The sequence below is a fragment of the Mustela nigripes genome, chromosome 16 (assembly GCF_022355385.1).
Source record: "Mustela nigripes isolate SB6536 chromosome 16, MUSNIG.SB6536, whole genome shotgun sequence".
NCBI classification, from domain to species: domain Eukaryota; kingdom Metazoa; phylum Chordata; class Mammalia; order Carnivora; family Mustelidae; genus Mustela; species Mustela nigripes.
This window is the reverse complement of record NC_081572.1, coordinates 44,751,793-44,766,865: the sequence shown is the minus strand read 5'-3', so window position 1 is coordinate 44,766,865 and position 15,073 is coordinate 44,751,793. Positions and strand designations below refer to the sequence as shown.

Below are 15,073 nucleotides of genomic sequence, written 5' to 3'. Positions count from 1 at the left end.
TCCCCGCTCCCTATGAACTCCATAAGGTTTGGCTTCTTCCCCTGCTGCATTTCCAACCTCTGATACATACTGGGCACTCAATAAACAAAGGCTTAATAAATGAATGTATGAACAAAGGACTGAAAGACTCGGAGCTAGCCGACCTCAAGGGCACATTTACGAAACTAGACACAATGTAAAATGCAGATGTTAACAAATTTATTTTTCCAAAAATAAGGTCTGTGTTAGTCTGATGGCCCCCAATCGCTGACGGTACGGCAGGGGAACACCTACTACCGGTCCCCAAGGAAACCTGAAAAAGGCGGCAGGCGGGGCTTGCGCTCCCGGACCCCACCTTCTTGCGTTCCTGGTTTTCCGCCTATGGGCCCGCCCTCTCTGGCCCTATCTGCAAGTCTGACTGGTGAGTTCTCTAATCCGTCTGAGCACCCGGGCTCCTACTGGATGAGCTGCTGAACGAGAGTTGCGTACTTCCCGGCGTTGGGAACGCGCAGCGGACGTAGGTCTGCCGCCATTGCTTTGCGAAGAAAGCGGCGGTCTCTGAGAGGGCCTGTGGGGGTGCGTTGCGGGCTTTAAGAGCTGGGCTGCAGGAAGCGTGATGGGGTCGGGCTGGATAACCGGAAGGTTGGGATGGGCCGGGCTGGGAGAACTCTGAGCAAAGCAGGACTGCAGGCCCGGGGTGTCGATGTGTTCCTCCTGGGCTCGGGCCCGATTGCTCGTTACATTTTTTCTTTCTCTGTCTCCTAGATTCTCCGGGAATGGCCGGAGTATTTCCTTACCGGGGGCCGGGTAACCCGGTGCCCGGCCCTCTAGCGCCATTGCCAGATTACATGTCGGAGGAGAAGCTGCAAGAGAAAGGTGAAGAACGCGTGCGGGAGCGGCTCCTGCGGGCCCTGAGGCTTAGGGCGCGTGTGCGCCTGCGCGCAGCGGGTTTGCCTTTCCCCGTTTTGGCAGGGTTCAGAGCATTAGCTGCCCGCTCACTTATAGCCCCGGTTATTTTCTCATCTAATTAAGTGTTTAAAGATGTCTGGTATTTGCAGCCACTGATCCAAGCCACGGGGACACAATTGCAATGGAAAAAAAGAAAACCCAAACCCTGCCCTGGTGGGTGGAGTTGCAATGAGGGAGGTAGACAATAAAAAACTTAAGGATCTATAACAAAATTGCTTGAATGTGATAAGAGAAAAAGTAAAGCAGAGTGAGATAAGAGAATTGTCAAGGAGTGCTCCAGTTATGCCCACCCTTAACTCCTACATCCTGACAGGGGCTTACCCTGGGGTGAGAGGTGGGGATGATTAGGGTAAGGGTGTGCGGTTGTTTAAACTGAGGTGTCTTTGTAGCCCGAAAATGGCAGCAATTACAGGCCAAGCGCTATGCGGAAAAACGGAAGTTTGGATTTGTGGATGCTCAGAAGGAAGACATGCCCCCAGAACATGTTAGAAAGATCATTCGAGACCATGGAGACATGACCAACAGGAAGTTTCGCCATGACAAAAGGGTCTACTTGGGGTAAGCAGTCTCTTGGAATTTGGAGTATGGCCCTTTCCCCTTTTCCCTGTCCCGTAGGTTGCTATCCTGGATAGTTGCTCTATCATTTTGCGACAAGAATCCTCTATGACAGCCCATCTTGGTGGTTAGAGGAGAAGAGAAGAAACTAGGATTCTGTGATATTTCCAGATACTCAGTTATTCTCTTGATTGCCTTAATTTTTTTTCTTGACCTGGTACTAATTTATCTTGTTGAAGCTATGATAAGATGTCCCTATCTTTGGATTGAAATCCATAAGAGGACACTACATTCTTGTTACCTGTAACTCCTCAGTGAGCAGAATTCTGAGGTTCAGGATATTTTAACTCCTGAGGCCTCTGTACTCTTGTTTTTCTGTGGCCCCAAGCTGAGTGAATACAGGTATAAGTGCCTTAGCAAATCTTTTTTCCATTTGGATGTAAAAATGTTAGCCACTTAATAAACTGGTCTGAGATAGCTATTTTAAAAAGATAGCCAAAGATGTTTTGTTTATTTATTTAAAAAAAAAAAATGGTTTTTGAGAACTGTGCTAGGGGCTAGGGATAGAGCAGTGAATAGAAAATAATGGCCTTTCTGGATCTTATGGTTTAGAGGCATGAGACATGAGAAAGATGGCTACGATAAAATATGAGAAGTATTTTATTATTCATGGGAAGGTACAGAGAGTAAATAGTCCAAAAGCTGTTTTTAGAGGGACACCTATTGATATAAAGGGACAGAAACCCAATATTGTGGACTGTGAAGTTTAAGAGCAAGAGTGGCACAATTGGAGGCGGGGGAACAGGGTTCTTGGTCAGGGAGGGCCTGTGTGCTACATTTGAGAGTTTGGACTGTAAGGCAAGCTTTCCTGTGGAATGCTGTACTGTGATAACCATGTGGCTTCTCTGTGGTACAGGTAGCAGAACACCTTGTCTTTTATATCCTCTCTCTCCCTGATGTTGCAGTGCCCTCAAGTACATGCCCCATGCAGTCCTCAAACTCCTGGAGAACATGCCTATGCCTTGGGAGCAGATTCGGGATGTGCCTGTGCTGTACCACATCACTGGAGCCATTTCTTTTGTCAATGAGATTCCCTGGGTCATTGAACCTGTCTACATCTCTCAGTGGGGGTACGAGGGGCTGGAATATGGTTGTTGCTGTTGTTGGCGCTGGTGATGGTAGTCGTGGTGGTGGCGGTGGCGGTGGTGGCTGCGGCGGTGGCTCTGATGATTGGGGGCAGTGGTGGAAACCATAGTGTGACATTACTGACTTTTAGGTCAATGTGGATTATGATGCGTCGAGAAAAAAGAGACAGGAGGCATTTCAAGAGGATGCGTTTCCCCCCTTTTGATGATGAGGAGCCACCTTTGGACTATGCTGACAACATCCTAGATGTTGAACCACTGGAGGCCATTCAGTTAGAGCTGGACCCTGAGGAGGATGCCCCTGTGTTGGACTGGTTCTATGACCACCAGCCATTGAGGGACAGCCGGAAGTGAGTGGTGGTTGGAGTTTCTGTTCCTGTGAGACTTTTGAAAATCCAGGAGTCCTGGGTGAGCAATGGGTAGAATGGCTTGGCTAGGTATTCTTCTTGACATAGGTCTATGTTTTTTTCCTAGGTATGTGAATGGCTCTACTTACCAGCGCTGGCAGTTCACACTGCCCATGATGTCTACACTCTACCGCCTGGCCAATCAGCTCCTGACAGACTTGGTAGATGATAACTACTTCTATCTGTTTGATCTGAAGGCCTTCTTTACCTCCAAAGCACTCAATATGGCTATTCCTGGAGGCCCCAAATTTGAACCTCTTGTTCGAGACATCAATCTCCAGTAAGTTGGAGATACTAGGGATTATAGGCACCTTGGGTTGAATAAAATCTAATTTTGATCCTGTTGTAGTTTCCAAATTCCCCAGTTAGTCTGCTCATGTTTTATTTGGTGCCTTAGGGATGAAGATTGGAATGAATTCAACGATATTAATAAGATCATCATCCGGCAGCCTATCCGCACTGAATACAAGATTGCTTTTCCTTACCTATACAACAACCTTCCACACCATGTCCACCTCACCTGGTGAGAGCTGAAGCAGTGGTGGGGGGAAGGAGAGGGTTGGGCCAGGGCTGGAGAACCTGAGCTTGCTTACTCTTCTTTCATTTTAGGTACCACACTCCTAATGTTGTGTTCATCAAAACTGAGGATCCTGATCTCCCAGCTTTCTACTTTGATCCTTTGATCAACCCAATTTCTCACAGGCACTCCGTCAAGGTGAGAAGAGGGAATGTTTGACCTTAGTTGCTGTTGTTCTTTTTTTTTTTTTTAAGATTTTTTTAAAAAGATTTTATTTATTTATTTGTCAGAGACAGAGCAGAAGCAGGGGAAGCAGGTTCCTGATGGGCAAGAAACCTGATGTGGGACTCGATCCCAGGATCCCTGGGATCATGATCTGAGCAAAAGGCAGATGCTTAACCAACTGAGCCATACAGGCATCCCTGACCTTAGCACTTTGAAGAGAAATTTCCTGACTGTGGCTGAAGTGTTACTAGATAAAAATTCAACTAAGGGAGACATGTTTGTCATCCTGTTTAGTGTTCCCCTTGAGCTTTTCTTTTTTTAAGATCTTATTTATTTATTTGACAGAGACACAGCAAGAGAGGGAACACAAGCAGAGGGAGTGGAAGAAGGAGAAGCAGGCTTCCCGCCAAGCAGGGAGCCTGATGCAGGGCTTGATCCCAGAACCCTGGGATCATGACCTGAGGCGAAAGCAGATGCTTAATGACTGAGCCATGCAGGCGTCCCAGTCCCCTTGAGCTTTAAGCTAATTTGACAGTTCAGCACTTGGCTCAAACTAAGTTATTGGTATAATCTGGGTTTCTATGATTGGGACATTATATGTAGTATATTCTGGTCTGTTTGCATTTTGGGTTTCTTCCACTCCTTTTATTGAAATACAGTTCATATACACATAAAACATACTCATTTTAAGTGTACAATTCAGTGGTTTTTAGTTTGTTCATGAAGTAGTTCAGCCATTTCCAGAGGCAATTTCAAACCTATTCTTCGTCCCAGAAATCCCCATACCATTAGCAGTCACTCTGTTTCCCTCAAACCTCTCTTCCTTGGGAGGCAAATCTGTAGATTTGCCTATTCTGGAGATTTTATATAAATGGGATCTTGCAGTATGTAGTCTTTTGTGATTGGCCTTTTACACTTGGAGTAATGTTTTTGATGTTTACCCATGCTCCATAGTGTTCTTAACAGACCTCCTTAAATCTTGCATAGTTTTTGTGTTTATTTAAGGTATTGGGGCTCCTTTGGGAGACCTTTGGTGGTGAGCCAATGGGGTGTGAGGAGTGATGCTTGCGTTCCTGGTTGATCCTGACTTGTTCTCTGTTCCCTTGGCCCCTTTTGTCCTGGCCCTTCAGGGCTTCTCTTGTCTGGCAGCACAGTTTCCATGGTAGATGGAGCCATTGTGCTTGGCCCCAGAGAGTTTCCCTGTCATCCCAACTCTGCCCAGTTCAATGGGAGCTGAACCCTTGGGGGTTCTTCTTTCAGAGCCAGGAACCGTTGCCTGATGATGATGAGGAGTTTGAGCTCCCAGAGTTTGTGGAGCCCTTCCTGAAAGACACACCCCTCTACACAGACAATACAGCCAATGGTATTGCTCTGCTCTGGGCCCCTCGGCCTTTCAACTTACGCTCTGGTCGCACCCGCCGCGCCCTGGACATCCCTCTTGTCAAGAACTGGTAAGACTGCCTGGGGGATGGTAGTAGATGTATAGGAGAAAAGATCCCAACTGGGTGGGCATACAGCCTTCCCCACAGGCTAGCTCTGGTTGGATTGTTTTTCCCAGGTATCGTGAGCATTGTCCTGCCGGACAGCCTGTGAAAGTGAGAGTCTCCTACCAGAAACTGCTGAAGTACTATGTGCTGAATGCTCTGAAGCACCGGCCTCCTAAAGCCCAAAAGAAGAGGTAGGGCGCCTGAGGGTCATTGTCCAGACTTCTTTCGCTCCAGAGTTAACCAGGAAGCTAACTCTTCCTCTCCTGTTTATTTCCACTCCAGGTACCTGTTTCGCTCCTTCAAAGCCACCAAATTCTTCCAGTCCACGAAGCTGGACTGGGTGGAGGTGGGGCTGCAGGTGTGCCGCCAGGGCTACAACATGCTCAACCTTCTCATTCACCGGAAAAACCTCAACTATCTGCACCTGGATTATAACTTCAACCTTAAACCTGTCAAGACCCTCACCACCAAGGTGTGTGCATTGTGTCTCAGGGATCTTCTTGAGGCGTGGACCGGTTTTGCTCTTTTGAAGGCGTCCCTCCAGTGGGGACCATTGCTGATTAATGTTTTTTTCTATTCCTGGCACCTTCTCCAGGAAAGAAAGAAATCTCGTTTCGGAAATGCGTTCCATCTGTGCCGAGAAGTTCTGCGTTTAACCAAGCTGGTGGTGGATAGTCACGTGCAGTATCGATTGGGCAATGTGGATGCCTTCCAGGTGAGGCCAGGTAGCCCTGATCCCTGCCCCTGGTGGGGAAGCTGAAAGAAGTCTGAGCTAATCGTGGAGCTGGCTCTAGCTTAAAGCCCAATGGGGTCGTTGTGTTGCAGCTGGCAGATGGCTTGCAGTATATCTTTGCTCACGTGGGGCAGCTGACGGGCATGTACCGGTACAAATACAAGCTGATGCGGCAGATTCGCATGTGCAAGGACCTGAAGCATCTCATCTATTACCGCTTCAACACGGTGGGACCCTGCCCTCATACTCCCACTTTCTCTATCCAGTTCCTTTATTCATTCATTCACTCATGGCAGGCAGTGAGGGGGTGGGGTAGTGGGGTAGTGGGACAGGAAGAGAATCTTAAGCAGGCTTCACACTAGGGTGGAGCCTGATGCAGGACTCCATCTCAGGACCCTGAGTTTCAGATCTAGTTTAATTTTTAGGTCTAGTCAGGGCTTTTAACTGGGATTGAGTTAGAGGCTCTTAGTCTGTTGCTATTTGCCCTCACCTTATGAATTATAACACTTCCCTCAAAGCTGTCTCCCCCCCTCCTTTTTAAAGATTTTATTTATTTGCCAGAGAGCAAGTGCGTACGTGCAAGCAGGGAGAGTGGCAGGCAGAGGGAGAAGCAGACTCCCTGTGAGCTGTGAGCCCGATTCAGGACCCGATCCCAGGATCCTGGAATTATGACCTTAGCCGCAGGCAGATGCTTAACTGACTGAGCCACCCAGGCATCCCAAAAGCTGCCTTTAAAGAGAGAATCTGAGTTATTGGTTTTTGCCTTAGAATTTTTCTTTTACTATATTTCAGATGTTGAGGTCCCAGAGTTTGCCTCTTTTTCACTCTGCTGTCTAAGATGTGTTCCTCTTGATCCCACCTATGTGTGGTTTTCGATGGTTCCCTAAATGAATTGCTAACTTACGTTCTTGATTTCTGCTTGGGACCATAGGGCCCTGTAGGGAAGGGCCCTGGCTGTGGCTTCTGGGCTGCTGGCTGGAGGGTCTGGCTGTTTTTCATGCGTGGCATCACCCCTTTGCTGGAGCGGTGGCTGGGCAACCTCCTGGCCCGACAGTTCGAAGGTGAGTGGTTTTCTCTGTGTCCTGCTTGTGTTTTATTGTCACTTCACAGGTAGATCATACGTTCCCTTTGTATCCCCTTGTTTGAGAATCCCTTCCTGCTTGAGTGCCTCTAAGAGGTCCCATTCTCCAGTGATTCTGACCTAGTATTTGGTTTCTTGGGCTTCTTTCTGGGGCCTTGAGGACATTTATATTTGTAGGATGGAAATTTCTTGGAAGCATAGTTGTGAATGTCTTGAAATAACTTGTCTTTTTTGCATGTGTCAGGTGTGTGGACACTGTTTATACCTTTTGATTTCAGTGTAACTGTGGTTGATGAGGGCGCGTGATGGTAGAGACCGATTAAAAGCAATGAATCTTGCTTTTAATCAACTTTACTCCTAGGTCGACACTCTAAGGGGGTGGCAAAGACTGTTACAAAGCAGCGAGTGGAGTCGCATTTTGACCTTGAGCTTCGGGCAGCTGTGATGCATGACATTCTGGACATGATGCCTGAGGGAATCAAACAGAATAAGGCCCGGACGATCCTGCAGCATCTCAGTGAAGCCTGGCGCTGCTGGAAAGCTAACATTCCCTGGAAGGTGGGTGTCACCTCAACTCAGGGAAGGCATGGACATCATCTTCCTGGGGGTGGGATTAGTACTCCTGGGCTCCCTTTGGGAGCTGTGTGGTTGCTATCACTTTTTCATTGTGCCTTTTGTACTTTCAGGTACCTGGGCTGCCAACACCTATAGAGAATATGATCCTTCGATATGTGAAGGCCAAGGCTGATTGGTGGACCAACACTGCCCACTACAACCGAGAACGGATCCGCCGTGGAGCTACTGTGGACAAGACTGTTTGCAAAAAGAACCTGGGCCGCCTCACTCGGCTCTATCTGAAGGCAGAACAGGAGCGACAGCACAACTATCTGAAGGTTAGGCAGCTTGGTTAGACTGTGGGGAGTGGGCAGAGGGATAGATTGCAGAGTTGGGACCGTGCCTTGTCCATAGGGATTAGGCTATGGTGGGAGGCTGATTATCATGTCTGTTTCACAGGATGGGCCATACATCACAGCAGAGGAAGCGGTGGCAGTGTATACCACCACTGTGCATTGGCTGGAGAGCCGGAGGTTCTCCCCCATCCCATTCCCCCCACTCTCCTACAAGCATGACACCAAGTTGCTCATCTTGGCGTTGGAGCGGCTCAAGGAAGCTTACAGGTGAGGGGGGGAGTAGGTGGATTCCTTCGGGAAGGTGAGAGCAGGGAGATCAGCGTCATTGTCATAGCCCAAAGGAAGGCTGTTTAGCCTCAGTCCTTTCTGGGTTTGGCTTCCTCTTGTTTTCCCATTCATCTTACCTGTTTCCTTGTCAGTGTGAAGTCTCGGTTAAACCAGTCTCAGAGAGAGGAGCTAGGTCTGATCGAGCAAGCCTATGACAACCCCCACGAGGCATTGTCCCGCATCAAGCGTCACCTCCTCACACAGAGAGCCTTTAAAGAAGTGAGTAAGCTAGTCCCCAAGTGTGCTGTTGGCTGTGCTATTCATTCATGGCATCCAGGGTAGTGGGTTGCCTCAGGTAATTGGTGGATCAGAGTAAGCCAGCTTCCCTGTCCCGCAGGTGGGCATTGAGTTCATGGATCTCTACAGCCACCTGGTGCCCGTATATGACGTGGAGCCGCTGGAGAAGATCACTGATGCCTACCTAGACCAGTACCTTTGGTATGAAGCCGACAAGCGCCGCCTTTTCCCGCCCTGGATCAAGCCTGCTGACACAGAACCACCTCCTCTGCTTGTTTACAAGTGGTGCCAAGGTAAAGCTTTTCTGGCTTTGTCCTTGGGGATTGAGGTGAATTGGGTTAATTTGAAGTGAATTGAGTTCTGCATCAAAATTCTCATCCAGGCTGTATAATTAGTTTATTCTTTTGCTGCATAGTGCCAGGGAAATAGCGTTGATGTTAAACCAAGCAAAGCTGACATTCTTAGCAGTCCAGATGAATGAGTGGAGTGCGACAAGGTTATGGATTGTGATAGGGACTGCAGGCACTAGCCTTGGAAGGGAATTTCTAACCTGCTGGAGACCTGTCTTGCTTACTCCTCAGGCATCAATAATCTGCAGGATGTGTGGGAGACAAGTGAGGGTGAGTGCAATGTCATGCTGGAATCACGCTTTGAGAAGATGTATGAAAAGATCGACTTGACCCTGCTTAACAGACTGCTGCGACTCATTGTAGACCACAACATAGCTGATTACATGACAGCCAAGAACAACGTTGTCATCAACTATAAGGTGTGTCTTAGGGGCAGGGTATCAAGGAATTGGGGAGGGGTGTGTCTGGCTCTCTAAGGTAGGATTTGATGAGGGAAGGACCAAGGAGGATGGGCCCCAGAGAGACTTGAGGCATGGCCATGAGTTTAGAATTGTTAAGAGTTGGGGGCACCTGGGTGTCTCAGTGGGTTGAGCCTTTGCCTTCAGCTCAGGTCGTGATCCCAGGGTTCTGGGATTGAGTCCCACATCATGCTCTCTGCTCAGCGGGGAGCCTGCTTCCGTTCCCTCCCCCCTCTTCTGCCTGCCTCTCTGCCTACTTGTGATCTCTGTTTGTCAAATTAATTAATTAAAAAAAAGAATTGTTTAGAGTTGTAAATCTTTCTTTCTAGGACATGAACCATACAAATTCCTACGGGATCATTAGAGGCCTGCAGTTTGCCTCATTCATCGTGCAATACTATGGCTTGGTGATGGATTTGCTGGTGCTAGGACTGCACCGGGCCAGTGAGATGGCTGGGCCCCCTCAGATGCCAAATGACTTCCTCAGTTTCCAGGACATCGCCACGGAGGCTGCCCACCCCATCCGTCTCTTCTGTAGATACATCGATCGTATCCACATTTTCTTTAGGTGAGGGCTTGCCTGGATTTGTATCCTTGCAGGGCACTGAGGCATATGCCCAGCCTCTGGACGTAGCTCTTGTAACTTAGTTGAATTATGGTGGGTTGAAGCTTTAAAATGGAATGAAGTCCTATGCGTTAGGTGGGGGTTGGAGGTGGGCTTCATCTGCAGAGCTATAGGGCTCATGGGTCCCAAGTTGTATCAGTCTCAGCACTGCGTCTTGCCTGGTACAGGTTCACAGCAGATGAGGCTCGGGACTTGATCCAGCGTTACCTGACAGAGCATCCTGACCCCAACAACGAGAATATCGTTGGCTATAATAACAAGAAGTGCTGGCCCCGAGATGCTCGCATGCGCCTCATGAAGCATGATGTCAACTTGTGAGTCTAAGTTGGGGCTGTGGGAGCTGGAAGGACATCAGCCTGAGGGGCCCAGAGAACAGTTAGAGGGAATTTATGAGGTTGTGTTCTGGGTGGGAGGAGTGTACTCTCTAGAATATTTGTGAGTCTGGCCTTCTGAGAGAGGTTCCTTCAGGTTCCAGGAGGCTAACGTGACCGTATGTTCCCTGTGAGCAGGGGTCGAGCAGTGTTCTGGGACATCAAGAACCGTCTGCCACGGTCAGTGACTACAGTTCAGTGGGAGAACAGCTTTGTGTCTGTGTACAGTAAGGACAACCCCAACCTACTGTTCAACATGTGTGGCTTTGAGTGCCGCATCCTACCTAAATGCCGCACCAGCTATGAGGAGTTCACCCACAAGGATGGGGTCTGGAACCTACAGAATGAGGTACGGTCTGGAAAGGTACTTGGAGCAGCATTACCACCCCTGTACCTCTGGGCTGCATGGGGGTGAGGAACACTACACCTTTTCTTTATCGATTGAGCCTTGGGTGGATAGAGTTGAGTGGGGGGCGGGGGTCAGAGTTGGGCCTTGCTTCTGTGGCAGTATCAGAGACAAATTAACCTTGGCTGTATGGTTTAGGTTACTAAGGAACGGACAGCTCAGTGTTTCTTGCGTGTGGATGATGAGTCAATGCAGCGCTTCCACAACCGTGTGCGTCAAATTCTGATGGCCTCTGGCTCCACGACCTTCACCAAGGTATATAAAGCCTAGCTTGCCTCATGTTCCCTGTCCATCTCCAGTCCCTTTCATCTCTTCACCTGGTTAGTTCTTGTTCCCAGTTTTTCTCAGTGTACCGGTTTCCGTGTTTATGGTATAGCAGCTTAGGATGTCAAATAGCTCAGGTACTTTCTGAGAATACCTTGTAGGGAATGTCCAGCCTAGTTCTCTGTAGTTGTGATGACTCTAAATTAACAACAGAAGGTTGGTTCTTTAATTTGAACAAAATTTTCATTTTTCTCATCTTACCAGAGGCTTATCGTTTATTCACATAGTTTGTCTTTTAACCAATAACTGTGTGTATGTTAAAAAGCAAGCATAACTTGCTATCTCGGTGCTTGTTCTCCCTTTCAGTTGCTTCCAAAGGCCCAGCTGAAGGCTGGAATTGAGAGAGTAATTTGGGGATTTGTTAACTGTGTATACTTAAGTTTATGTAAGGTTTAAAAAGCCACCTTGCGGGCACCTGGGTGGCTCAGTCATTAAGCGACTGCCTTCAGCTTAGGTCATGATCCCAGAGCCCTGTGATCGAGTCCCACATCAGGCTTCATGCTCAGTGGGGGTCTCTTTCTCCCTCTGACCCTCTCCCCTCTCATGCACTCTCACTCTCTCGTGCGAGATCTCTCTCTCTCCCTCGCCCCAATAAATAAAAACTTTTTAAAAAATAACCATATATTCTTTAAAAAAATAAAATAAAAAAGAGGCACCTTGCTCTTGCTGTCTTTCCATGCTGCCATAATGGTGCCCATAATGCCAAAAAGAGAGAGAAGTGATAGGTGGGTTTTTTTTTATCTTTCTGTTTTTAAAATTTATTTATTTATTTATTTATTTGTCAGAGGTAGGGGGAGAGAGCGAGTGAGCAGAGTGGCAGGCAGAGGCAGAGGGAGAAGCAGGCTCCCTGCCGAGCAAGGAGCCTGATGCGGGACTTAATCCAAGGACACCGGATCATGACCTGAGCCAAAGGCAGCCGCTTTACTAACTGAGCCACCCAGGCATCCCGGGAAGTGCTAGGTTCTAATTAGGCTGTGCTCCAAACACTTAAACTTACGGCCTCAACATCAAGAGTTGCATGCTCTTCAAACTGAGTCATTCTGGAGCCCATTATCTTAGTATTTTTTTTTTCTTTTCCAAGATTTTATTTATTTATATGACAGAGACACAGTGAGAGAGGGAACACAAGCAGGGGAAGTGGGAGGGGGAGAAGCAGACTCCCTGCCGAGCAGGGAGCCCAATTTGGAGCTCGACCCTGGGATCACGACATGAGCTGAAGGCAGACGCTTAAAGACTGAGCCACCCAGGTGCCCCTGTCTTAGTATTTCTAACTTAAAATTTCTCGGGTTTTTTGGTGGGGGGTTAGTAGAAGAGGAGAGAAAAGAAAGAGAGAAAAGAAGAGAAAACTTTTATCTTTTTAGGTTGGTTTATTTCCTCCAAGGGCCGGATATTAGGAATTATGTAACTCATTCATTCCATTGGTGATTGTTGATAACTACTATGTTGAAGGCTCTGCACACTACACGTAAGATAAAGTCTCTGCTTTTGTTGAGTTGGCCTGCCTAGTTGGAGAGACACATCCATGGATAGGAGAACTATAACAGGATGTAGTGTTTATAGAGCTATTGTATTATTTGGGAATCTTTGAGAAGACTTAGTTTAATGTTTCTAGCCCAGTCTGGGAGAGGGAGAGGAAAGGCTTCCGGGAAGAAGTAACATGATGAGGCAGGTGAGGGAGGGCATTCCTTCAGCCTTACGCCTTGGAGAGGTAACTATCATATGTGTGGGGCTATACAAGGCTTAGTTTTATTGGGGTATGGTTGTTGAGTTGGGAATGTTGGGATACAGGGGTGGGATAGATATGCAAGAGCCAGATCCTGGAGGGTATTGCATGCCTTGTTAAGAATCCTCTGAGGGGGGGTGCCTGGGTGGCTCAGTGGGTTAAGCCGCTGCCTGCGGCTCGGGTCATGATCTCAGGGTCCTGGGATCGAGTCCCGCATCGGGCTCTCTGCTCAGCAGGGAGCCTGCTTCCTCCTCTCTCTCTCTCTCTCTGCCTGCCTCTCTGCCTACTTGTGATCTCTCTCTGTCAAATGAATAAATAAAATCTTAAAAAGAATCCTCTGAGGGGGTTGCCTGGGTGGCTCAGTGGGTTAAGCCTCTGCCTTTGGCTCAGGTCCTGGTCCGAGGTCCTAGGATCGAGCCCTGCATCTGGCTCTCTGCTCAGCAGGGAGTCTATTTCCTCCTCTTTCTCTTTGCTTGCCTCTGCCTGTTTGTGATCTGTGTTTGTCAAATAAATAAAATCTTTAAAAATCCTGTGAGGGTCTTAGGTCTAAGAGCAGCTTTTCCAGATTTCTGTGTTAGGTATGATTCTTCTTGCAGTTGTGAGGAGGATGGGTTTGGGATGGGGTAGAAAATCAGGTTTGGGGTTTGGAGGTTCTGAATTACCAATGACAGTCATGACAACAGTGAGGGGACAGGAGCAGATCTGATAAGTAGTTAGCAGGTAAAGTCAGCAGAGCCTCATTTTGGTGGAATGCCAGAGGGAAAGGAAAGTAACAGTTTTGGGCGTGGCTGACTAGGTAGATATTGGCACTACCAACTGGAAGAGTACAGGAAGAAGAGCAGGTTTAGGAGGGAAGATAAATAGATTTAGTTGAGGATGTAACAAGTTTGAGGTTCCTGGGAACATCCAGATGGAGGTGTTTGGCAGGCATTTATTATATCCTTTTTCTTCTGTTCCAAGGTATATATGTATGTGTGTGTGTGTTTCCCACCTTAAATTGATAGTCTCTTAGATTTGCTGAAAAATAATTTGGACTTTCAAGTTTTTGAGGGAGAAATGAGGTGAGAACGAGCAGTGAGGGGTAATTTCAAGGCTCCTAGAGGATGTCCAAATGGAGATATTTTGCAATCTGAAGCTTGGAAGAGATGTCTAGGTGGAAGATGTAGATTTAGGAGTCTGTCGAAGGTGGTGGTTTAAAGTTCAGGAGTAAGCAAGATTGTCTAGGTCAGGTGTAAGGAAAGAAGAGCAGAGGAATGAATTTGGAACCATAGGAAACACTGAGCAGCAGTGTGGCCAGACTGAGAGAGTGCCAGCTCATTAGAGCCAAGGATGTCAGGAATTGAGGCAGGCATTTAAGGGTGTCAGTTGCCTAAGAGTGTTTTAGTTAGATAAGGCCTGAAAAGAATCCATTGGATTTGGCGGTCAGGACGTCATTGGTGACCTTAGCAAGAGCTGTTTCAGAAATAGTGGGGAGAGAAGCCAGATTGAGGCTTTATGGGAAATAAGGGAGTGGAGACTTCAAGGACTGGCAACTTGCCAGAGCTGGAGTAAAAGGAAGAAGGACATAATACGCCACCTAGAGGGAGATCTAAGCCAAGGCACTATTTTTGAATGGGATTGGCTTGAGGATGTTCCCATTAGGGAGCCAGGGGACAGTTCAGGGTACAGCAGACCCGTGTGGTAAGTAATGGAGCAGTGTTCCCAAGAGTTGAATGTGGGGGTACAGTAAAGGACAGGCAGAGGGAAATATCCTCTGAACCTAAAAGAAAAGAGGTCTGGACAGATGTGAATATAAAGTTGAGTGGGAAATTACAATCTTGAATTTCTCAGTTTTGCCTGGGTTGGACTTGAGCATGGTGGTGAGGGAATAATAGGATTGTTGAAGAAACTGTGCCCCAGGTGGGTGTCAGGAAAATGAGGACAACTCTTGAGTGTGAGTTCTTCCCAGAAACACTTAGCTACTCAGTGACAGGATGGACAAAGTCCATCATATCATGGCAGTGAGGTGATTCAGGATTGGGGTTTGCCAGAGGATTGTTGTGGAGTGGTAAGGGATTGGATGCAGGGAAATCCAGAGTGCTGGCTTCTTTTGGGATCCTGGATTTGTTTGGATGGGCATGGTGGGTAGGAAGAGACTAGACGAGGCCAGAGGTCTTGGGAGAAAGTGTAGGGATCAAAGGAGTAGATAGATATGTTAGAGGTGAGAACCTGAGAGCTCAGAGCCTGTGAGGTCATAGGTTAGG

The 15,073-nt window shown here is 47.7% G+C and overlaps 1 protein-coding gene across 1 annotated transcript in view; it reads left to right on the top strand.

Moving 5' to 3' along the window:
* The first annotated feature begins 451 nt into the window (after window positions 1–451).
* Window positions 452–15,073, top strand: part of PRPF8 (pre-mRNA processing factor 8) — a 35,740-nt gene continuing 21,118 nt past the window's right edge. Inside the window, exons 1-24 of the mRNA XM_059380310.1 lie at window positions 452–555; window positions 745–855; window positions 1,338–1,506; window positions 2,469–2,633; window positions 2,780–2,998; window positions 3,123–3,335; window positions 3,453–3,578; window positions 3,665–3,770; window positions 5,058–5,248; window positions 5,356–5,475; window positions 5,567–5,756; window positions 5,880–5,999; window positions 6,110–6,244; window positions 6,949–7,078; window positions 7,460–7,656; window positions 7,785–7,991; window positions 8,113–8,276; window positions 8,429–8,555; window positions 8,674–8,866; window positions 9,155–9,342; window positions 9,711–9,949; window positions 10,174–10,320; window positions 10,516–10,726; window positions 10,922–11,038. Coding sequence (XP_059236293.1) covers window positions 756–855; window positions 1,338–1,506; window positions 2,469–2,633; window positions 2,780–2,998; window positions 3,123–3,335; window positions 3,453–3,578; window positions 3,665–3,770; window positions 5,058–5,248; window positions 5,356–5,475; window positions 5,567–5,756; window positions 5,880–5,999; window positions 6,110–6,244; window positions 6,949–7,078; window positions 7,460–7,656; window positions 7,785–7,991; window positions 8,113–8,276; window positions 8,429–8,555; window positions 8,674–8,866; window positions 9,155–9,342; window positions 9,711–9,949; window positions 10,174–10,320; window positions 10,516–10,726; window positions 10,922–11,038 — 3,774 coding nt within the window. The 5' untranslated portion in view covers window positions 452–555; window positions 745–755. The remainder of the gene's footprint in view (window positions 556–744; window positions 856–1,337; window positions 1,507–2,468; window positions 2,634–2,779; window positions 2,999–3,122; window positions 3,336–3,452; window positions 3,579–3,664; window positions 3,771–5,057; window positions 5,249–5,355; window positions 5,476–5,566; window positions 5,757–5,879; window positions 6,000–6,109; window positions 6,245–6,948; window positions 7,079–7,459; window positions 7,657–7,784; window positions 7,992–8,112; window positions 8,277–8,428; window positions 8,556–8,673; window positions 8,867–9,154; window positions 9,343–9,710; window positions 9,950–10,173; window positions 10,321–10,515; window positions 10,727–10,921; window positions 11,039–15,073) is intronic.